Raw genomic sequence first — 25,610 nt, forward strand, 5'->3', positions numbered from 1 at the left:
GTACAAGCAAGTGTAACACAAATCACAAAAGAGCTACAGACTTAAATGCCTTTTATAGCCCTAAGTAAAAACTGAAACCTAAGGACAGTTCTTCTAAATACATTCATCAGTTCCATTTTAAAGATTAGATATGGCACCCAAAGCCTTAGAATCTCCTGCAGGGAAACTGGGGTAGAGTATCCTTTTCTTGTCCCTCTTAATACCACCTCACAAAGGCCTTACAATGCAGTACCTGCTATATACTTGCACAAATTCACCACTTAGAGAGAGACAGTGTTGACTTCTGGGCTCTGTCAAAGCTTAATGAATCAAAGGGATTTTTTATATTAACTTCGATAGGCTTTGATTTAGGTCTCTAGCCTCAATTTTAGGACATAATTTTAGGCACACCTGCTACCTTCCATTATCATTGGATGGGTGGTGAATAATTTGAAAAATTGGCTGATTAAAATAATTACAGGAAATTAGTAATTTCTAAAAACGCTTTCATATGGTAGCTAATAACCCTATACTTTCCTGTAAGTGCTAGTTCTCATTTGGGAGTTAAATTGAATGGGGATTCCCAGAGACGCTTATCCACATTTTAACACTTAATTTGATTCTTTTCTTTCAATAACATATTCATACTTTTTCTTTAATTATGAGTAGTTTTCTTCTGAAAGCTTTGTTGCTTATGCAGCTTCTTGAAATCAGAAGACCAAACATTACGTACATATTTTTAGATTTAATTAATCCCCAGTTTTTTGCATTCATGGCCACAAAGGAAAGCTTGGCAAATCAACGATCTTGTTGTAAGATTTGTGTGCCTCTGTGGCCGTTTGGCTTTCATGAATATCCCTTTCTGATCATAAAGGGAACTCTTCCTCATGGTTGTTTGTGATGCATTCCCAAGTCTTTATTCACCATCACAGATATATAATCCTCAAGGGCATTCTAAAATGAGAAGTTAGAGAAGTTCTATTTTTCATGGTTCGACTAGATAATGTGGAAAATGACATTTCTCACTGCTTCAATTTCTTATGGAATTTTTATCTGTTTGTGACGTAAGGAAAGATAAATGTCTGTAATGAGCAACTTCAAGTTGTATGATGCAAGGACACTATGTAATCCAGCGATTTGCAGAGCAAAAGCAGTAGATTTCATGAATAAATTCTCATGCTTGTGCATAGGAGTAACTTTTTCTGCTTTTGCATTGGTTGTCTGTGGAATCAAATTTGTAGAAAAAGGAGAGATGCAGCTGCTCATTATTTTCCATTATCAATATAATTTTCAATATCAATGGGAATATTGCATTAGGGTGGGTAGTAGGTGAGGTAATTTTCCCCACTCTTCTTGGACTGCACATATCCTGCAAGCTTTAGCAAGATTGCAGATTTATACAATCCAGCTAAAAATTCTTCCTGGCCAGAACAGCTTTAGGGGAAAGGTGAGTGAAGACTCTTTTGGACAAGATCCAGAGCATCTCATCTGGTTAGACCTGCTGTGAACAAGGGATTGGACTCCATGACCACCACCTTCCAAGCTAAATTATTTTCTGATTCTATAAAATGTATTTCTGAATTCTCTGCCAGCTTTGAACCAGCACTTCCAACAATCAAAGATTCTCTTTTGAGTGAGAAACAGCAGTCTTTTTTTTTTCTACATTAGTTCTTTTCTCTTTTGCCTGCCTACAGCATGATGCAACAATACCCATAGTAAAAAAGCCCATAATATACAGAAGCATTAGCTGCCATAGACCTGAGTGGTTTACAGCAAATAACGATAGAGCAGTGCACTGAAGAACTGGAAGTTATTGTGAAGCCTAGGACACCACTGTGGAATAAGCGTAGGGTAAAAATGTCAATGGACCCCACTTTAAGGGCATTCATTTTAACACTGTCTTACACGTGGATGTCAAGGTTGCTTAACATAGCAATTGATTTGGTGATGAGGAAATAAATGATAACCAACACACTACATTAAAATGATATGTCCTTATTGCTGGCATCTGGGGGACAGAAGTCTGATGCTGGTGCTTTGCAAGATGAAGACTAGGTTACTTTGGCATCTGGAAAAACCATAACTTTCCCAATAAACAAATTTGCAATAGGTTGCCAAGGCTTGTTATGAAATTAGAGCATCAGAAGCCAATTGTCTAAACAGTAAATGGTAATTTCAAATGTTGGAGATTGAGATTTTTTTCTCCTATTGTCAGTCATAATTGCTCAAAGTGCTCATTACCAGATCATCGATGCATTCACCTGTCTGGGTCAGTCAGAAAATAAAAAAAAGAAGTAACTGTTTTCTTTACTACAGATTATCTTAGCGGACATCAGCAAATCAGTTTAACCTCAACCTCCTGTCGTTCTCCTCTGCACTGATTAGAGTTCTGCAAACATGTTTGATATTCACACCTTGACTATCCTGAATAAGAAGGATCTTGAGTAATATGTTACACTGTGCACAGAGAAAAGAGAATTTTTCTGGTGGTGTAAATTGGTGAATTCTATGGTTTCTAAGGATTTATGGTCATTTGCACTGACTGCTGATAGGAATTTTTCTTTCTATGATGCTTCATTCAGAGTAAGGAATAAATAATTGGGAAATAAAGGAGGGAGAGTCCAATCCTAAATGACCAATGTGAAAAAAGAAGAAAAAAACTTGAAAATTTAGCATTGGACCTTCAGACCCTCCATGGGTCTGTACATTTTTCAGCATTTAATATTATGAAAGTTAAGGAGAAATTAAAAACAAAACAAAACAATCTTTTTCTTTTCTCTCCCTATTCGCTTAAGGGAGAAAAATCAAATCACTCAATCCTATCAAATCCTACTCAAATCTTATCATAGAGGATATATATGTGGAATTAGTGTGCGCTGTATGCAGTTGAACCACAGAAATTGTCACATCTGGCCTAGCAGTGATACTATTTGAAGCTGTGCACCTCCATTAGCATCTGTTTGAGTCTGGGAAAAAGACCTTATAAAATCCTAATGTCACACTGGTTTTGATGATGTTTTTTTTTTAATAAAGTAGCATTATATGTCTTTATTACTATATTGCATAGCAGCTATTGTAACTGACGTATTACATTTAATCATAAACTTTTGAAAAGTTTATACACCAAAGACTTTTATGTAATTTTATGATACATAAACATTTATGAACACAGGGCTCTAAGAAGGTAACTGTGGTTGATGCTCAGATATATCTACCTTTGAGTGTTATCTTTTCTTTCTAATTTCCTCACTTTCTGACAAGCAGTGATGTGAGCTGCTTGGATCACATTTTCCTATTTCTACCCAGCTTACACATGAAAATATGAAACATCAAGGCATGTGATCCTTTTATCATCACAAAACTGTGGGTGCAAGGAAACACTCTCAATAACTGAGGCAGAAAATAGCACTAAGTATTAAAATCATGTGAATATGTTTTATTCTGTGTAGCAAAATATATTTACTCCAGTAGACATTTCTATTTAGTTACAGTTGTTACTGCATAATTCTAATTCTAATGTGCCAATGATAGTTATTTGCATTTTTTATTTGAATAATTCTTGAAGATTAATTGCTAATTTCTGAATGCCATTTATACACTGTTGTTTAGAAATCTTCTATCTAAACGGCCACAGATAGGTTATTTGTCTAGGTAAATTTCTATGTACGTATTTTATTTCGTTTTCAGAAATATCAGCATGTAGAATTTTTTCTCAGCTCAGAAATGAAACTTTTGAATACAAATCCTACAAAATGTGCTCACATAAACCTAGAAACAAATGAATAGAGTATATAAGCTAAGTTACAGGCTTGTGAATTCTGGGGCTTACAAGGACATTTCTATGTATTTTTTCAAGGTCAGACTATAGTGTGAATGTCAGTTCCCAGCCCACAGATAAGTATCTCTGTCAGAGACAGGAGCTATATGGAAGTAAAACATCTGGTTTCTTAAACCAGTCATTAGATTATATAGGATTGTTTTATTAGAATGATCAAAGGTCATTACAGTATTTCTTTTAACCCTGAGAAAGTGAACTAAATTGACTCTTGAATTGCATGAAGTAGAGAGAATACTGTTTCTAGAGATTACAGAAAGCACAGCTTTATTTTTCAGCTGATGTCTGGATGTCTTTGTAGGGTTTTCCATGGTGGCAGCCTATAAACAGAAAAAAAATACGATCCACATTTTGAATGCAGCAGGAGAATTTCTTTTGTCATGGGTTTAACTTTTCCTAAATTAACGTTTAAACTCAAATTGTCTCCTGCTAATTAAATACGAAACGGTGATGTTCCTTCACAGTTTTGCTGCATGCAAATGGAACCCTGTTACTACTCTGCAGCAACATGGTAGAGCCCAAGTAACGACATATGGTGGAGTTCTCTGCTTTTTTAACCCACTTTAATCCTTTTCTTAACAAGTGCACAGTCAGCTCTGCAAGATGAAATGCTTCTTGAATCAACCAGATGCCTTTTGGACAGCAAATATTTTTGAAATATACCTAATTGCACTCATTATCACTGTAATGCTTGAGAATATCAGCAATGAATTAGTTTGAGTTGCCATCCAAGAACGGTGCTGAGAGTTTTGAAGAGAAAGCTTCCTTCGTTTTTACACCAAAGACCCCATTGCTTGAGCTGTGTGCCTTCACTCAACCTTGGGAATGTAATTGGATGTGATCTCCGTTGGGTTACAAAGCTTTGGGAATAGCATATGTCTGTTGGGGAGCAGGGACGGGACTACAGGCCTGGGGATGAGCAGTGCTGCTAGGGGATCTGCCTGCCAAAATGTGCCCAGCAGTGGCTGCTACAGCAGGTATGGGTCAGTCGAGCAGGTCCATGAGGACAGTATGAGATGATAGCTGTGAAGGGATTCAAAGATTTTTTTTCTTGATGTTTGCTAATCAAAACAAAACAAAGCCATGTAGAACACTTTTTTTTTTTTTCAAGATACCTTTTGGAAATGGGAGTTTTTTCACTGCTGTGATCTTTGCCTCCTAGAGATCAAGCATGTTTGATGGAGGAACAACAAACAAACTCTGTTTTAATAATAATAAAGCCTATCAGAACTCTGTTGAGATACAATTTGGATTTAAACTGTCCCACTATCTCTGCTAATAACTAACACAGATCAATCAAAAGGGCTCTGTGAGTTTGCACCGGGTGAGGCAGGGTGGCATGCCAGCTCATGAAATACAAAGAACATCTTTTTTTTTCTTTACCTTCAAGATTTCCTATGTTTACCTTACAATTCATTTTAAGCTATTTTCAGTGGAAATCTGATTTGGCTTGCAAAAGTCACTTTAATCTAAATACAATAGCTGAGACACCTGGAAAAGGGTGAAAAATAAATTAGATCCCTTAATGAAATTCTGTGACTTTTCTATGCTGCTGGAACTGATGACTGATTCAGTGTTTACCCCCTTTGAGCTGTCACATTGCTCGGTTACTTCTGTGTCTTTGCAGTGACACACATAGCTGCACAAAGCCCACAGCCCCTGGCTCCACTCTCAGCTCACTCTGTTGCTCTTCATTTCAGATATTGCACTGTAGCATTGCAGGGCAGGTTTTGAAAAGGCAGGCTTTTCATAGGCATAACTGAACACCAGCAGTGCTGGAACTTTGACCAGATTTTGTGGCACCAGCCATGAGGTGCTACTGCACTCCAGCTCTCTGCCCAATGCCATCAGTGTGGAAGCATCCTGGTGTGCATAATGGGCCACCTGACCACAAGACCCACACCACCATTGTGTCAGAATGGTGTGGCAAAATGTAGCACATGAGCCTGTGCTAATACAACACGTGTAAGCCCCTCCTGGCATGTGAACGCATCCTGTTTTGCTGGACGTATTGCCATAAAACGTGAACACGTTATCCATTTATTACAGCAGAAAGATTAATTAGGTGGATGGGGGAACACTGTATCTAGATGGGATTGGGAAACGCTGTATGACCCACTGATTAACACTGAACACATTCTTTCTCCAAACAGAAGTGAATTTTGCAAGTAGAGGTGATTGTATATGCAAAACATGTCAGCAGATGCATGGAGGCATGCGTTCTTGATTAGCATTGCTGACCACCAAGATCTTAAAGAAGATGTCATGTTTTTGTCCTACATATTATCCCTCTTCAGCTATATTTGTTGGCACATAAGCCTGCCTGAAATTGGCATCCCATCCTTTGATTGGGCAAAATGCCACTACAGCAGATGGGTGAGCAATGAAACTAGAGCGAGTGGCAAGTCAGAGCATATCAGGGCAGTTTTCTTTCCAATATCAAGGAAACAGCGGTCTGTGGAGTTGCATCACATCAAAAACACAGGTGGAATGACATTATTCCTTCTTGAGCAGATTAACTCTGAAGAGTGCTAGGTAGCAAACAAGGGTTTGGAAACTGAGAAAAGTGTTTTTGTAGAACATAAGTAGCACAGAAGAAAATACCAAGACAATCATTTCTTTTTCTAATTCATTTTTCAAAGGTAAGAGTTTTGTTTAGACACATCGCTAATTGATGAGTTTCTTGCTTAGCCTGAAATGCAGAAAAATGATCTATGAAGCAAACAATTACTTTGGAAAATGCCTTAAAAATTGATCACCAGTAGGCCTGTACTCAAACTGTTCTTAAGAATGTACTTAGCTAATCAAAAGAGATTTGTTTTTTAATTGTCCTATGGGAACTAAATTTTCTAAACTCTAGACTACTTTTCCATGTCTCTTTAAAGAAAAAAGTGAGAAAACTGCAACATAAGATGCTGGAGTTTCTCTTTGCTTTTGGAAGATCAGCTTCATTTTAGAAGTATTCTTCCCTTCCCTTCCCTTCCCTTCCCTTTCCCTTCCCTTCCCTTCCCTTCCCTTCCCTTCCCTTCCCTTCCCTTCCCTTCCCTTCCCTTCCCTTCCCTTCCCTTCCCTTCCCTTCCCTTCCCTTCCCTTCCCTTCCCTTCCCTTCCCTTCCCTTCCCTTCCCTTCCCTTCCCTTCCCTTCCCTTCCCTTCCCTTCCCTTCCCTTCCCTTCCCTTCCCTTCCCTTCCCTTCCCTTCCCTTCCCTTCCCTTCCCTTCCCTTCCCTTCCCTTCCCTTCCCTTCCCTTCCCTTCCCTTCCCTTCCCTTCCCTTCCCTTCCCTTCCCTTCCCTTCCCTTCCCTTCCCCCCTCTCTCCCTCTCTCCCTCTCTTTCTATTTCTTTCTGGAGATTCACACAGAGAATTTCAAATACAAAAACTTAACGTAGCTGCTCATTCACTTTTTCTTTTCAAATAAACAGATTCCTTTTTTTTTTCTTTCTTTTTTCTTTTTTTTTCTTCTTTTTTTTCTAGAAAAACTTGAGTGAAGTTACAAGCTAACAGTGGGCAGTTAAAAACCATCCTTATAACTTTTTGTTTGAAAATGGACATCTGAAGGCTTCTAAGCACTGAATCTATGGAACTTCTTGTGCATGTGCTTAAGCACTGAAGTATCTAAATATACTGCCAGGGAGGTTTATCTAATAGCTATGGCAAACTTGACTACTTATTTCTGGCAAAACAAGAGCTGCAGAGGATGTCACTGATGGAGATTGTGGTTTCTGTTTCTGTATGCAGGAGAGGAGTCACTCACAATTTTTGTGGACAAAAGGAAGCTGAGCAAGAGGTCAGATGGAAGTGATCCCAGCACCAACAGCTCTGTGGTGACTCTGGAGACCTTGCACCAGCTCGCAGCCTCCTACTTCATTGACAGGGACAGCACACTGCGCAGACTCCATCACATCCAGATAGCCTCCACTGCCATAAAGGTATGGGGGTTCTACTGAGACAAACCCATGGACGTGTTTCTCGATTCACTAGCTGCTCTTCAGGAGAGACGTATTTCAAGCAGTAAGCAAAGACTGATTAGAAAAATAACCATGCTTCTCCTAATAGCTTTTTACCTGAATCAAAGCATTACAATTATAATGAAGAGGATAGTTTAGAAAAGTGTCTAACATGCTGAAAACATTACTTTGGTGATGGATACATAATTTGAACAGCCCTTGTAGAAGCGTTCGGTCATTGAGAAAATCTTCTCGCGTATGCTCAATAACTGTAGAGTCAGATCTTTATCTGTCTAGAGACACTTACTGTTTACATATTGTTTATGTTTTCCTTCAAAAATTGTTTTAAAGGGTAGCTTAGTTTACTCTTCTGATTGAAATATGAATTACTTTTTACCAATCTTCCCAAAAAACAAACAAAACCAAAAGCGTTCCTGTTTCTACAGTGCTGTAGAAGCACATCCAATTTTCTGTCCTGTCTACTGACTGCAGTAGGTCATCCGTAGCACTGGAAGATGTTTGGCTAAGATCAGAATCTCTGCAGACATTATATAAATCGACAACTGTTCTCTTGCTCAAATCTCTACCATAATGTTGCTTATTGGAAACAACTTCTTTCAGTTCATTTCCAGTTCTGAAGATAAAATCAAAATGTAATTTAAAGTTGAATGCACATTAATTTTGATTTTTTTAATATTAGATGTGAGTTAGAATCCATTGCATTTATTCCATCTTCCCATTTAACTAAGATCCTCATTAAAGGCCATCTGAGGTGAATTTGCACTTGCTAGCCACCTTAGCTATTGCTCAAGAAAATATAAATTCACCTCCCCATCAGTTCTAGATCCTTTATAAAGAAGGATGCATGAAGAGTTTGTGGCATGGCAGCACATGCTTTTGTTTGCTGATATGTGAAGGATGTTTTTCCTTCTCCACTGATCTTGTTAGCAAATCCCAGTTCAGAGCTGGTCAGCTTCAGGGCAGTGTTAGGCTCTTCAGGCACAGATGAAAATACAGATGAACAAACATAAAGTCCAGTCAATCTCATCTAGGGAATGTCTCTTGGATTGTGCAATCTTGCTGCAGAGTGCTCTGTTCTCATTTGTCTCCCAAATTTTACTATTTATTATGCAGATCTGCAGCAACCTTTAAAACCAGTCTGCTTCCTTCAAAGCACAGGCAAATTTTTCCTTCTATGGGAAGAAATAAATGGTAACTGAAGTGCTAGAATACAGAAATACAAAGACAAAGCTGTCTCTGAAAGAGTTTTCTCCCATTTGCTGTATTTTTAAAGCAAATTTGTGCATGACAAAACTCAACTGTGCTTGCTAATGATTTAGTTAATGAATATTCTGCATGCCCAAAGTTTTTTACAAACATCACAGTGTTCTCTCCACACCCTCCCTGTTCATGAAATGGGTACAAATACAAGCTGCATTCCATAAGCAAATCTGATTTGGGTAATTGAGTGCAGCAGTTCTCTAGAAAATGTTTTTCACATCAGATGCAACGGTGCTGATTCTGTAGTAGCTGTAGCTTCCTTTATTGAGACGGGGAATATTTGCATTACAGATTTCTATTGTCAGAACACTTAACTGAACAAAACCTGCTTCTGTTGAACACTAGGAACACAAAAAGCAGCCAGGGAAGGCATTTTTTTGTTTTCTTCCCACACAGATTTTTGAAACAATGCAGTTTTTACATTGGAAAACCATCCAATAATGTTCCAGACCTGTGCTGTAAATAGATTTCCAGATTATTTCTTAAAACGTGTACTGATAACAGCAGGTTTTCCACAGGTCTACCTGGAGTCACGTTCAGCAGCAGTGACACCTTGAGGACCAGAGGACAGGGTCACACACCCTCCATCACCCCTCTCTGTGCCTTACCTTCCTGAGCTGCTCAGGGAGGAGAGGGGACCTGGCACCTTTTACACAGTTTCCATGTCTGCCTTGCACACCACAGCCTCGTTCAAAGTCTTCTTTTGCATGAGAGGTCGAATTAAGGATTTGCAAAAGCAATTCAAGAAATGCCTCCTCAGTTTACACTACTCCCTTCTGACAATTCCAATACAAAAGTACTGGAACAAGTGGGGCTATTTTCTGCACAGTTTAGAAAGCCCTGAAATTCTGAATCATAAGTTTTCCAGGCAATACACAATCATTTTTGATTGCTGACTAGTTAATAACAACAACAAGACATGTTCTGAATCTATTTAATATTTGATATTATCATTTATGATTCACATGCAGATAGCAATTCTATGTCTTAAGCATCATCTGCATGTATATAAAGTTTCAGTTAATTGAAAAGGAAAAGACTAAAAAGCTTTTTTTTGTTGTTTTGAACTGTTTGTTTTCCCCTCTTTATTTTTTGTCAGTAAATTTTAGTTACATTCTGAATGGCCTTTAAATATGCAGTATTCTAGACTCTGCCATACTAGCAAAGTTGTTTTCAGGAACAGAGAATATTAATACTGCTTTAGTTACTCACACCCTCACTAGGAGAAATTCAGCTATCTTTTGGGGAATGTACATCTGAATTAAAAAAAAAAATGATGAAGAAACATTCTGTACAGACAAGACTTAGAACACAAATCAAAATACGTGGTTTGGGAGGGAATCACAGAGCCACAGAATGGCTTGTGTTGGGCGGAGTCTTAAAGATCATTTAGTTCCAGCCCCCTACCATGGGCTTGTTGCCACCCACCAGATCGTGTTTCCCAAGACTCCATCCAACCTGTCCTTGAATGCCTCCAGGGATGGAGCATCTGCAGCTTCTCTGGGCAGCCTGTTCTTGTGCCTCACCACCCCTTGAGTAAACAATTTCTTCCTAACATCTAATCTAAATCTCCTCTCTTCTATTTTAAAACCATTCTCACTTCTCCTGTCATTATCTGCTCACTTAAAAGACAGCCTCCCTCATAAATTCCCGCAGTGAGGTCTACCCAAAGCCTTCCTTCTTCTGCCCAAACAAGCCCAGCTCCATCAACCTTTCGTCACAGGAGAGATGCTCCAGCTCTCTGAGCATTCTTGTTGCCATCCTCTAGACCCACTCCAAGAGCTCTACATCCTTCTTGTGCTGGGGGGTCCAGACCTGGACGCAGTAGTCCAGATGGGGCTTCACGTGGGCAGAGGAAAGGGGGACAATCTCCTCTCTCTCCCTGCTGCCACTCCCTCTGCTGATGCAGCCCAGGATACCATTGGCTGTCCATGCTGAAAGCACACACTCTGGCTAATGTCCACCTTTTCATCCACCAGGAGCCCCAAGTCCTTCTGTGCAGTGCTGCTCACCAGGAATACTTCTCCCATTCTGAATATGTACCTGGGACTGCCCCAACTCAAGTGCAGCACCTTACACTTGTCCTTATTAAACCTCATGAGGTTTACATGGGCCCACTTTTCAAGAGCATATTTTGGTTTTGGTTGCATTGTAAATTAATAATATATCAATAAGATTTAATGGCTATAAATTAGTAAGAAAGCAATTGAATATGCAGGTGTAGAGAGTGACTTACAGTTAATTATTAGACACCAGCAGAGATTAATTTGGATAGGACAGGTGAAGGAGCGCATTTAGCAAATCTGTAGCAGGACTCAGTCAACTATAACAACAAGGATAAAAGCGAGTAACTCCTTCATTCACAAACTTCTTCTATTTTCATGTTGGACATTTAATTCCTATTTTTCCTGACTTCATCCTCTAGTATTTCTTGAAATGGTTAAGAATGAAGTTCTTTGCGGATGGGGCATGGACAGTGTTCCATTAAATCCCTTGATTTACAGAGGAAAAACAACAATGGATAAAATATTAGATGAGGATGATCAAACTCAATCAGTCCAGTGAAAACAAAACAAAGAAAAACAAGAAAATAAAACAGCACTACTCATATATATCTGTTTTCTTAAATATTGAGAACAAAAATGGCAGATACTCTTTTAAAGCACATATAGCATAACATTTTTCTCCCTTATGTACTTAAGACTATTAATACTCAAGAAATTATTGTATCTTTATATCAAATTTATTGAGATGTATGCTACCTGAATTTCTTTTCTTTCCTTACAGTCTTGATATATCAGTTTGTGGGATTGATCAGAGAAGCAAGATTTAGTTAAGTTTTAGATTTAAGGTTTGTATTAAGAAGCTGATCTGCATCACACAAACAGGAAAGCATCAGGGAGAGGGAAGTGAAAATTAACATTCAAGTTTTCATGTTTAATTCTTATTTATCTTATTCTGACCAAAAACTGTTAGTGCGCAGCATGAGGTCAGGAGCACAAGAGATTTATTTAATGAATCAAGTTTGTTAATCAAATTTTTTTGTAATCAAGTTTCTTAGCCGTGGCATAATTATCCTCAAAAATAACTTGAGCACCACTAATTAAAGCTTCACAATTTTCCATTGTTTTCATTTTTTACTCCACGTAAAATGAAAAAAATAAATCAATCACAAAATCACAATAGTTTCCAACTGGAAATAAAATATTCATGGGAGCTATCCAGATCTGATATCAATATTTACCTTATTTAAATAAGTCCCTGATTTGTACATTCTTTCAATATTATTTTAATGCATGCATTTTACTGATAGTAGTTAGGTTCATATGCTAAATCAACAGTTTGCAGCCTCAAGGGCATCATTGGAAACTCTCCAAGAGCCTCAGGGCTGCATGTAATTTGCATATACATTTAAATTAATGCATATCCTGTTGTATTTGAAATATTATAGATCCAACATTACTTCTCTTACATGCTCATTTTAAAAGCTTTTTCCTATGAACATTTATCTTCAGATGCACTGACAGCTGTTATGTCTTCCTATTAACATGCTTATTGGGATGACGAAGTGTACATTCCTTGTATTTGATAAAATCCTCTAAAATGATGGAAGCATAATACAAATAAAGCCAACAAATGTTTTCCTTTCTGTTAGTACTATCATTCATAAGCAATATTCTCAACTCTTCCTGCTCATTGCTGTTCTTGCCTCTGTACAGCCATAATACTTGGAGTCTATTGGAGATCTAACCATCAAATGACCTAAGACCCAGAACAGTGCAATGACTCTAATCGATAGGACAGACCTCTTTCCATCACCTGATGGATGGATGGTGTAAAGTACACTTGATGTTCACAACTTTGCTTACATTGTTCTGTGATTCTGACGTGTTCTGTCGCTGCCCAGTTGCAGAATGACCTCTGTACTACTCTGAGATTAAGCACTCATCCTCCTAACACTAGGTTAGGAGGCTTTTTCAGTGTTAGATAGAGGATACAGAGCTATGCATAGTGTCCCAACTTTTTTTCTGCTCTCTAACACAGTTGGGAAACACAGTAGTATAAACTCCTATGCAATTGACCCTGAGTCCTGTTCATGAGATGCTGCTGTTGAACTACCATTGTCATAAGGGAAAATTAGCTCACACCACTGCCTGCCCTTGACTCAGTCTTGCAGAAAAGAAGTGCTGGGTTGAGAAAAGCACAGAGCTTTATAGAAGCATAATTGTGAGGCTGTCCTAATCACTTGCTGAGGAAAGTTATGCAGGAAAGTTAAGAAACACGGTGACAGCATGGTAGATAAAGTATGATTGGATAATATTACTATATGTTGCAAAGGGACAAACACATTTATGTCAGGCAGTTATAACACTGATGCTTAATAAAGTGAAGTGCTATACTAGTTATATTTTGGAGGATATCTTTTATCCCAGAATAGATCTTCTTTTTAGGGAAAATATTTCAGAAAGGTGTGGGAGCTGAATAGTGTAGGTGCTTGCTTAGGGTCCAAGCAGCTGAAGGACAGCTACAGCGTGTCAGAAGAACAAGAGGCAACAGAACAGATGCATAAATTGAATTTTCAAGCAGCTATTTACAGCCAGATTACAGCCCATTTATTCCATCTGAGTGAGAATGAATAACCATCCATGAGAATCTGCCCTCTCATTTCAATTAAATTTTATTGTGCAATTTGCTTTTTCTTTCCCCAAAACACTTTTTTTTTCTTTCTTTTTTTTTTTTTTTCCACCATTAGAAATTTAAGCACTTTGTTTTCTTGGAAAACTGTACATTACAAATAGTGTACAACAGAGTTCTATTGTAATGGTAAATATATCTGATTATCTATAATTAAGCCATGAACATCTCATGGTGGGCTGCAAGAGAGGAAACGTTAATGTAATGAAATTAGCTTTTCACTCAGAACTCACTCTGAAATCCAGACCTTTTGTTTGCCTGCTTGCTTCTTTGTTTGGTCTAAAAAATCTTGTCGCCTTCTTTTTGTTTTCTTTCACACCTCGTATTTGAGTGTGTTTTTCTGTGGCTTCAGGTAATTGCTATACTCATTCTCTTGTCAAATTCCTGAAGAATCCTAAACGTTCTCAGAATTTTTCTTGGTTGCTAAATTTTGAAGTTTTTTGAAGTTTAGATCTTGAATTCTGCTTGCCCAGATTTTCTCTTTGTTGTCTGTGGTAAGGATTTGAGACCCAAGCCTTGTAAATGACCAGAATTTAGGAAGCTCAAAGATCTGTGGTCAGGAGAAGGCTTAACTTGTAAAATTACAGTTAGAAACACTGAGCTGGAAAAGCTTTTCTGTTGACTCAATTTAAGAAGTTAAAAAGTAAATGTGAGTTTAATTAAACACACTAGGGAATTAACAGCCAGAAGACACTGCCCCTCTTCAGAAGTTTGTATCTTCTGCATTGTGTAATTAAGGTGATATTAATTAATCATTTCAAGGAAAAGCCATGAATCTTTCATCTTGAGGTGGCAAACTCCCATTAAATTTTGCTGAGAATTCAGTAACTTTGCAGGCTACTTTGAAAATCTCTGTTAGAAGTTTCACACCTCAACTATGTACAGGTATAAATGTTTCAGTTTAAATTTGGGTCATTTTCCTATCTTACCAGACAAACTGGGAACTGAATTTTGGCTTCTAATTTCCACTTTGTTTTGAGCATCATCTTCTTCCTAAAGGCCTTTTGGTAATGTGGGCTTAGTGATGAACTTGGGTAGGCAAGTCTATAGAGATAAGAGACAGCTGATATTCTGTTCTTTGAGCCTGGCTAGACCGTGCCATGAAGCATGGTGTAGGTTAGTACATACAGCTAGCATCAACAGAACTTGCACATCAACAAACATGTGAAATATTGAACACAACGAGGCAGTCGTGCTGTGCTGAAACAATTACCCTGTATTTCTCAGCAGGGCTTATTTGCTCAGGAACATCCCTGGAATTCCCTTATGTTTCTGAAGCCCAAACTCTGGCATCTCTGGCATCTTGATACCACATTTCACTGCACAGAACTGAATTTGTGATTCTTTCATTGTAAAATTAAACTACAGGAGGATTTACACTTTTATGACTGGGAGCTTTTGGAGATTTTTGGATCAAATGTTCCATATATGTTACAAAATACCATGACTTCTATGCGTGGGCCATTAAATAATTCTAAGAATACACAGAATGTAAATGTCAGGGAATTATTGCCTTATCTTATTCAAGAGTTTAAAGCAATGAAATAAAAATAAGTTTAATTCACTTGGACAGTAGAGTTCTAATTAAATAGAAGTTTTGCAACCGCTTTCTCTCAAAGGTAGTGTAGAGGTCAGTTCTTCATTTGGTGTAAAAGAATGCAATTACTTTGAGAATCTGACCCTCACTATTCCAGACGTTAAGAGAAATGGAGGGAGGAGGAGGAAGAACTAGCAAGTTAATGCAATCACATTTTACTAAACACTCACAGAATGCAGACTCAGCAACATAACTGGCACAATGCATCACAGCAGCTGCAACAAGACAATTGTAAAAGGATGTACTTCAGCAGCCTCTAATACAGACTACATTGTCTCATTATATTTTCAATAATGCACATAGAAGAATGTGTGCAAGGAGCTATAACGTTGCCACCTAGCTCATCACACAGCGTGAAATATTTTCAACACAACAAAATAGCACATATTGCAGATGCTAGTACAGACCTTTCAGAAAAAACTTCAGATAATTATTCTACAGAGAAGATAGAGGAGAGGAAAACTTCAATCCGAAACAAGCTGAAAATGGACAAATGTAAGCAACGGTCTTTAACAGCTTTCACACAGCTTTTGCCATCATCTAAAAAAATCTTCAAATTCTCCCCCTCTCCCTTCCCTTCCCTCCCCAATTCCCTCCCCAATTCCCTCCCCAATTCCCTTCCCTTCCCTTCCCTTCCCTTCCCTTCCCTTCCCTTCCCTTCCCTTCCCTTCCCTTCCCTTCCCTTCCCTTCCCTTCCCTTCCCTTCCCTTCCCTTCCCTTCCCTTCCCTTCCCTTCCCTTCCCTTCCCTTCCCTTCCCTTCCCTTCCCTTCCCTTCCCTTCCCTTCCCTTCCCTTCCCTTCCCTTCCCTTCCCTTCCCTTCCCTTCCCTTCCCTTCCCTTCCCTTCCCTTCCCTTCCCTTCCCTTCCCTTCCCTCCCCAATTCCCTCCCCAATTCCCTTCCCTTCCCTTCCCAAACCAAACCAAACCAAACCAAACCAAACCAAACCAAACCAAACCAAAAGGAAAACAGTCAGAAAATTAAAGGAAGGTTTTAACATCACAAGATCCACAGTAAATATATTGATACATGCATATCGATATACAAGGGTGGAGCATTCCAGAACTAATTTTGAGGCAGTCAGATTTTCATGGATTTCAGTTAGATCTTTGGTTGTGCAGTGATTTGTGTTTTGACTAGGAAATGTCATTCAGAACTCTCAATGTCCTCCACTCTCTAATTGACAGCTGCTGCCTGAAAGCAGGTCAGAAAACGTCAAGAAAGGACTATAAAATTCAGATAAACTTTCCCTACCCCTGTAACTAAGGAAATAACAGATACCACATATCAACAACGTGTATGAAGTCAGATTAGGAAGAATATGCCAGGGTAACAGAGACTCAGAAGAGACAGAAGGAATAAGGTTTCAGAAAAACAAGATAATGAATAATGAAGGATGGCAGTACATGTATTGTTCTTCAAATAGAATTTTTAAGATATTTTCATGTACTTTGCTGTTATGAGTTACAATTAAAACTGCAGTCTCCCTCTTGAAAGTGTTAATTTAATGATATAAAACACCTCTGAAAATATCCATCATGTTTATATCTTTTAGAGGCAGCTGATTATGAGAATTGCATCATTGCTTTCTTCTGCAACTCAGAATTATTTCTACCTTCAGGGCTTAACACAGAACATCAGCAGGGTTTAAATTTCTACAGCATAACTATAATGAAAGCTTTAGAAACATAATGCTTATAATGTTAATAAAGGCAGTGACAGAAGCTGGCTTTAAGAAAAAATTCTTCACTCATTCAGAACACTTTCTGTGATTACTATATTGTGTTTTCAGCTCTTTCACATCTGAAATGATGGTATTTTCATCACCATTTTATAGATTTTATTACTGAATTAAGAGTTCAAAATGAAAGCAGTTTTAATTTTGAGTTCTGTAGTTCTAACCTTATACAATAAACAAGTTATACTGAAGTCAGTGAAGTCAATGAAGTTTCTTTTCTTACAGTTTGATATGATTGACATCAAGGTTTCTCCATTCAACCTCAACCATCATCTTTTTATCAAACTATTTTTAATTTTTCTTCTATAGATTACCCAAATTAACACTTTTTTTCCCCAGGAAATAGTTACTATATTTCAAGTTCTTGCAAGGAACTGCAGTACTCCTCCACTGATATTTTCTTCCTGAAAAAATAAAATGAGAATATCAAAGCAGAGCTATTTAGCTCATTTTTTTTTCTTTTTTCCAAATAGTTGTAATAAGCCTACTAAATAGAGGTCATAGTCTCTTATCTAGTAGATTTTTAAGGAAATATGTATTCTCCATGAATAGATAGAGCTTTGAAAATGAAAATAATTCCTTTTTCTTCCTTTGACTTTTCATGCAATCTTTAATGTGTAAAAAATAATTGTTGAGAAAGTAGTGCAGATAACAGATTGAAGATACACAGCAATAATTTTTCTGACATGTAATTCTATTCTCTTTCACTGGACTTTATTCACAATCTTGTTAAGTATTTGAAATATGACACTGATGTTAATACTGAGCCACATGTTTCATTCTAGGAAATAATTATGCTATGCTATATAATGCAAAACAATTTGCATCTTTGGTTAACGTGCAATGACAAAATGTGTGGATCTGCTTTTCATTTTTTTTTTTTTTAGAACAAACGTGAGGAACTTAGCTTTAATAATTTTTAATCTTTATTGGAAAATGTTCATTTGGCCATATTGATTATTAAAAACAAGAATTATATGAAGAATTTATAATACACAAATAGAAGTGTAAAATATCATCCTGTTTTTGCTTAAATTACTCAAGCTATACGCCTTTTAAACTTCACGGAATCAGTTGTTTACAACTTTAAGACAATTAGGAAAATTAATTACCATAATTTAATCCAGTTTATCAATGACTTTACATTGAGAAAGCCTTTCTTGATGAAAATATAGAAGTTGGTAAATGTCTATAATATATAATAAAAGCATTTATATACAATTACAAAATCTTTTTTTTTGTAAAAGATTTTGTAAAAACTTCCCCCTCCCATGCCTTTTCCCCTATACTTCCTTCATTAGATTTGCATGCTTGCAGGATGTTAAAGCCTCTTTTTCCTTTCCTATATTTTGGTTGAAGTTATGCACTTGGCTTTAAGATAGGTCATTCTTTTCCCTTGGTATTTTCACCTACATCAGGTCCAGAAAAATTAATGAAACAAGATCTTAGACAAGATTTTATACTGTGAACATTTTTTTTTTTTGCAAAAAAACATCAATGCTAGTTCCATTCACATTCACATATGACCTAATGAACAGACCTTGATACTTAGCAGACCTTTCTGTCTGGATAGCATTGCCCCATGAGACTAGTTCTAAGAGCAGCCTTCTCCAGATTAAAAATTCTCTTTGTCTTGCTCATGAAATAAGAATATCAAGTATAACTCAGCTATTATTGGAAACTTTCCAAAATATTAATTCATTTGTGAAGCTATATAGATGGTAAGTTCAGGTTTACCAGAAGAGCTTGTTGAAACATCCTTAATGCCATGGGGCAAAGGTATTTTCAGTGTCAGAAGCATGGAAATTTCATAGTGCAACTCCACAGTAGGCCATCAACGTTAAATCTGATTTATACTGGGGAGGATCTAGTCCTTCTTGATCAAAATATAGGATGTTGCCATAATCCATAAAAAATTGTCACCCAGCTGTAATTCTTATGTCTCAAGATGTGTGTTTCTGTTTTTAATTTCATTTTATTAAATTATTTGCATTTCCATTTTATAATAATTTTCCACTGCTGCAGATTTAGAAATACTTTAATACTATTTTATATGCTTGCACTTACAAGTATTTTGTTTATTTAATCAAACTCAGCAAACATGAATCTACTTATACTTGTGTTTTTCTGAGTAAAACATAGACTTTTCCATTTTACTTCCTGAGTTGATGTGTAGTTTTGGACAGACAAAACTTCCATTTATTCTGTAAGATTGTTTTTGAGTGTGTGTGTGTGTGTTTACTCATTAAACCTTTAGGGGATATCAATAAATATACCTTATACACCCATTTTTATTAGCTAAAGGTAGTTTCAACAATATTCAAATTTTTGAGGGTCTTAAAAAATTCAATATTCAAACAGCCATAACCAAAAAACTTCTAGAAAAATCTAAATATATAAATAATATTTTTTTTTTGTCAAATCGGTTATGAGTTTATGGTCTGTTGATATATTTTTAACCAACAATTTTTCTTTCATATGGTTTGTCACTTACAAGATTGTTTCTTTCCTTTTGCCTTACCTTTTCCCACTTTTTATTTAAATCTTGAACAGTTTTCATTATCACAGCAGCAAGCTTTCCGTTTGCATTATAAATATTATTTGATTTTTTTAATGATTACAATAAGTGTTAGGTTTATTATAGACACTTTTATCTAGAACAGTGTGAATATTTTTATCTTGATCAAATTTAGCCACAAAGAAGAGAAGGGACTCACCTTGTTCTTGCAGAAAGATGAGCTAACATAGCAAGTTAATATCCCAGCTAAAGGGCCTTGTTTCCAATCTTCCTTCCCTAGTGCTTCCTCAGTGCTTCATCTGTCTGAATGAATTCTATCAACACTGGCACTGCTGCCTGAACAATGGCATCTGGAACAGAAATAAGAAATCTGAGAGAGATGTCCTTATGTGTAACTTCCCAATGAAGATCAATCACAGTAAATGATGTCACTTTTCTTACCACTGGGGTGTACACTGTTTTATGTACCTCCCAATCTCCATGAAGGTTTTCTTAATACCCAAGCCTGTAGAAGTAGCTTGGATAACAAAGAGTCAAAATGTTACTGAGATTAAATATATCTTGTGTGAATCCCACAATTTAAGCTGTCACAACAACTTGGGTGATATAAAAGCCATAGCTTGGCTATAAAATTAAGCCCCAGTGCTCTCTGTTTTGCAATGAGAATAGAGTTCATGGCTGCTTATATTTGCTCTGATTACGAGCATTGCTCCCTTACCTCACCTAAATGACCTAGAAAATATCAAGAAATGTCTACACCTCAAAACAGATTCAACACTTGGTCCTTTGTACATTATTATTCTTTAGCTTATTTGATATTGATTGGAGTTTCCAGTGCAACTATGGTAAATATATTTGCATATATTTTTCCTTAACAAGTAATATCTAACAAGGAGCAAGTACATTTAATAATAATAAAAAAAAAGTGCAAGAGATTTGATTTCTAAATCCTAAGTCTCCTAAAAATTAAGTAGCAAAGAAGTTGGCAAGTCTTACTACCTTACTTGAAATAAGAATCTGTATCCGTGTGCTGTGCATGTCATATGTATTTACTTCACCAAAATTTGGAATCAGATTTCCATCTCAAACATCCTTTCTAGGTTTTTTCACAAATTTGTGAGATTTGAAGACAAAAGATTGCTTTTGCCACAGATTAAGTTGCATAGTAGTCATGGAACAGTGTAACTAATCAGACTTATAGAGCAATTTAGCTAAACTATTCAGCTAACACTGGAGGAATTCATATTTTCATATTTCCATATTTCTACAACCAATTTAGCTTTTAGCTGAGAGTTTCTGTTTAATTTGAAAAGCTGAGAGGTGTTTAATGATTAAATTATACATTAGTTGTTATTGATAACTTGGTAGTTAGGCAGGAAAATGTATAATAAAGTGTATCATAAAACCAGTAATTTTGCAAAAACTATATTGAGAATTGGTACCGATGATACAGAAAGGGCAAAAATGTTACAGCCATTTACCAGAGGGAATGAATTAGTAGGAAGCAAGAAGGGTAGAACCTAAAAATAAAACCCTGGAAACATGTGACCCAGATGGAGAGGGAACCAGCAGACATGCATATTATGGACAGTAATGTGATTTCTTTTGAGAGGTTGGAATGACAGCCCCAAAAGGGGTGGTTTGACTGGAGCATGGTAAAATAAAGTGGACATGTAGAATGTCCTGCTTCAGATATCAAAGTATGTGAGGGGCAGTGTTAGGAACTGTAGTGCTACAGACGTCAAGAATCAATTGGTAGCTTAGTGGCACTGCATTACAGGAGAGGAAATAAAAACCCTGGGGATTACGTAATTTAGTACATTATCAGTGATTACACTAAAGAAATTTCAAATAAGTTTTAAAATTGCACAGAAATATTTAAACATGGGTAGGATCTCTGTGGAAAGTTTGGATCTTGTTTAACCTGTCCTTATCACTCTGGTTTTTGGGCTTCAAGACTTTAATTCCTTTTATTCTTGTTATATTTCAAGTCATGTTAACCTTTAATATATATTTTTAAATTTAATACAAGCTAATTTTTTCTTTAAATTTCATGTATGTAATTTCATGCAGTAAAAAATCAGAGTATGCTCAACATGGCATGTAGGAACTGACCCTATTCTGGCAAGTTCTTGAGTGGGTTTTGCAGTTTGCAAAACAGTCTCCCTTTACAGTAGGTGTCCCAGGATTCCTTTTGGAGATTTCATCTGTTGTATAATTGTACTGTGTTTGGAAAAGGAGTGAGGACTTTGAAGTAGGCTGTATTTTAGTACAGTTTCTTTGCTGTTTTTTGTCAAATACTTCATGATTTTTGTATGCATGGAGTGTTATATTAATTTGAAAACTCTGCTGTGCTCTTTGTTTCTAATTTTATCTTTATAAGAAGAATATACAGATTTCATTTATTCTTTCTTGCTCAGATGTCTCCTTAACCAACAAAATGTGTGAAAAAATAATAGTAGCATTCATTTAAGTAAGATGTAGGCAAGCAGCACTACCTAAGTGTAAGCTAAAACAAAATGTTCAGCTTTTATTGCATCTTTACTAAGAAGTACATTACTTTTCCAAAGGAGAACTGAACTCTTGCACATTTCTGAAAACTATTTAGAAGGAAAAATGAATGCTTATTCTCTCTGTATAAGGCTGGAATTGCAAGTAATAAAGGCTCTTACACTGGCCCCAGGCAGCCTCAGTTCCTGAGGACTTTCCTGTTGCTTCAGATACAGATGCATGGGAATGTGGTATCTGACACATGGTGTAAATTAAAATATCCTTGAAGAAGGAAAATCATGGCTCCAGTGTCAGACCTGTCAGAGTTGCCAGTGATTTCAGCTGGGGGAATTCCTCACTTTCAAGTTTCAGAGCCACATAATTCTTCCATGGTTTGCAGAGTCAGAGTTACGGAACAGCATAATCTTTTCCTCCCTCCTCCATCTCTATCTTAATTATCTGTAGAAGTCTGTTTAACCTATGTATGTGTTCTGCTAGCTCAGTGCTGACACTGTCCTAGCTTGCTTTCTTCTCTATTTATTTATTTTTTGTGGCACAGCATAAATTCAAAGACTTGTTTTGATGTCCTTATGGGTACTCCTAGAATTCACGATAGTAAATTGTTCTCTGAAGCTGTGGAGAAGAGACTTGATAGATGATTGCCCCCTATCAGATGAAACTAAACTGTTACCCTTAAAAAAAACACCATCTTGCTTAAAAACCTGGAAGTTCTTATTCTACTTTTCCTGGTTAATGAAATTTGTCCAATTTATTTGATTTACTGGCAGATTAAGTTTACTGTCTCTGACAGAAAAATAAGATGAGAGTGATTCCAGGTCGTCTGACGTAGTGATCTCTTCAAATGAAAAAGTCAGACCTGTACTAGCAGTATGAACAATGCTCAAAGAGAATGTATTGAAAATGTTATTTATCTATCAGATACTGCTTTAGAACGTCGATAATTCGAAAATTAATAAATAAATACTTCCCCTCCCAGAACATTAATCCAAGTCCTGACATTGTGTTTTCTGTTGGTTTATCTAAGCCTCCTTCATAAATGGTTGTATGATAAGTGTCAGTACTTGGAACATTCAGATGATTTGTGTTATTTCAATTATGCATTAATTAGTGGAAGCCCTAGTATGCTCAATGACACACAGAGGGCAGCAGAACAGTAACGACAGCAATTATTCTCCTCTAAAGGAAGGTGCTGAAAGAAAGGTGCTTTTGTAAAAAATTGCAGACTCTCGGGAGAAGAAAAAAAAAAAAAGAAAGAAAAAAAGGTTTTGGGGTTTACATGGCAGAGGTTTTCATTGTGTAGGGGATGGCAGAAGGTTCTCCATGTACAGAGCAGAAGCTCCCCACAGCCCATGGGCACCATGCGGAGCAAATCTCCATTGCAGCCACTGAGGAGCCCACGTTGCTGCAGTGGATGTGGCCTGGAGGAGCCTGCAGCCATAGAGCCCTGCAGAAGCAGGCCTGGGCTGGATCTGTGGTGATGGAGGGGGGACCACAGTGAGGCAGGAAGGCTAGGGGAGATAGGCAGCACCTTGTGACGCTTCTGTTCAATATCAAGGCCACATATACAACAGGTTTTGCAGCCCAGAGGTGTGATTCACCCTTGATAGACATATGCCTACCATCATGAGATGATCCATGCCCCTTGCAGCATGACTGGAAGACGTCGTGTCCCAGTTGACTCTTATATCTGATTACTGATAATGTGTAATTACTCTGGTGAGTTCTATTATTTGTGGAACTGCCAAATATTGTTACTATGCAATTAATCCCACTGAATGATTTATGGAGGAAAGGACTTAGTGTGAACGATAATGTTAGGATCTGGTTTTACCTAATGATTCATTAGCTATATTGAATGAGAAGTACAGTTTTTCCTCAGACAATTCTCCAAAATATCAATCCAGTTTTGTTTTTTCCTTTGGATTTCTTCACCCTGCACACTTTGCTCATCCTTCTTTGGCACCAGTCATTCAGAAGAGAACTTCCATCTCTAGTGTCACATGTATGCAAGGACTTTCTTCTAAATCAGTCTTTTAATCTTTAAAGTAGGCAATATGAATACAAACGTAGCTTTCTGTTTTGAATTTCCTAGCGTTGTCTCATTCTCCTTTATGGTGGCTTAGTTGTCTGCCTTAGAAGCCAAACACATTTTGAAAAGAGTCTTCGTAAAAAGGACAGTCCTTTATGCAAGACAGTGCACTGCATGGGCATGTAGTTAGGGATATTAGCTATGTGCAAAAGAAAGCACACACCGGGACTGAAATCTCTGCAGAAATGTGTTTCCTTTTTATTAGGAAAGTCTTCTATAGGCTTAATTATCATGGACAAAAAAAAGTACAGTTTCCCAGGGAAATACTACCCACTGATATCACAAGAATTCAGTTCTGCTTAAGTGCTGGGAGGTATGTTCTCTGTGCACTTATAATCGGGTCATTATCACCATGGTTATGAGTTTTTAACTGACTGAAAACTGTAGGCATTTGCCTCATTAATGCCAAATGTTACGGTTTATTTCTGGGAACTGAAAACCCTGCTGCCCAGGGAAACCTGTGCTGTGATAATCTTCGAAAACAATGCACTTGAGAATAGCCTGCTTGGGTTGTCAAATGGTTTTACACATGTTTTGTTTACTGTTTCTTATGGGCTTTTGGTTGTTAAATAACTTTGGGCTGTTGTATTTTGCTTTGTGAGTTAGTGTTCTTCACAGACTGTGGGTCTAGCTCTTATGAAACAAGTGATTACAGTGCTCTTCGTTCATCACTACTGGACTATGCTTGCATTTCAACATATTCTTTGCATTTACATTTTACCGTTCCCTCTCCTATTTTTGCCTTAATTTTTATTGTATGCCTTCAGACAAAACACTTCAGCTGTGATCTTGAGTCTGAATATAGCCATACTTCTGTGTTTGGCAGATAATTAAAGAAGTGCAATTTCCTTTCCAGTGTTGCTTCTACCATTGCAGTTTTCTTTCTGTCACAGTCACAAAATACAAAATTGTCAGTGATTTTAGTAACAGCTGGATCAAGACAAAAGTATCTCATTTGTGAGTAACTCTCTTGAGTGGTTTCATATGACTGGTCCTTAGAAAAAAAAATTATAAGTAAAAGTAGTTTAATGATGAACTCCTTCCCATTTTGTGCACACCTACATACACCACATGCTGTCACTCCAGTAATCAAAACGAGTTGTCACTACCCGTGTCTTGCATCATCCAAGTGAAGAATAAACCTTCATGAACAAAATGGTGCACCATAATTACACAGATACTTACTAAACTTCTTTATTTTGTGATGTCAAGAGGCATAAGAAAAAAAAAGAATGAATAAGAATTGTTTCTGTAGGTCTTATATTTCATAAGAATTCATGAAGCTGAATTGCTGCATAGACAAGTAGTTGAAAATTATAATAAAAAATAAAAAATGGATCTTTGTAAATAGAATTGCAGAGGTATATATGCTGAGTATAATCTTTCAGAACTAGGACAAAATTCATAGCACCCTTCATCCCTCT

The 25,610-nt window shown here is 37.1% G+C and overlaps 1 protein-coding gene across 2 annotated transcripts in view; it reads left to right on the forward strand.

Moving 5' to 3' along the window:
* The window catches only part of BRINP3 (BMP/retinoic acid inducible neural specific 3), a 197,491-nt gene that overhangs the window by 117,138 nt on the left and 54,743 nt on the right, over positions 1-25,610 (forward strand). For both annotated transcript variants that reach the window (XM_065746865.1, XM_065746874.1), the window contains one exon: positions 7,551-7,741. In XM_065746865.1, coding sequence (XP_065602937.1) covers positions 7,551-7,741 — 191 coding nt within the window. The remainder of the gene's footprint in view (positions 1-7,550; positions 7,742-25,610) is intronic.

The sequence above is a fragment of the Cyrtonyx montezumae genome, unplaced genomic scaffold (genome assembly GCF_038088225.1).
Source record: "Cyrtonyx montezumae isolate F1298 unplaced genomic scaffold, pur_monq_1.0 scaffold_1, whole genome shotgun sequence".
NCBI lineage: Eukaryota > Metazoa > Chordata > Aves > Galliformes > Odontophoridae > Cyrtonyx > Cyrtonyx montezumae.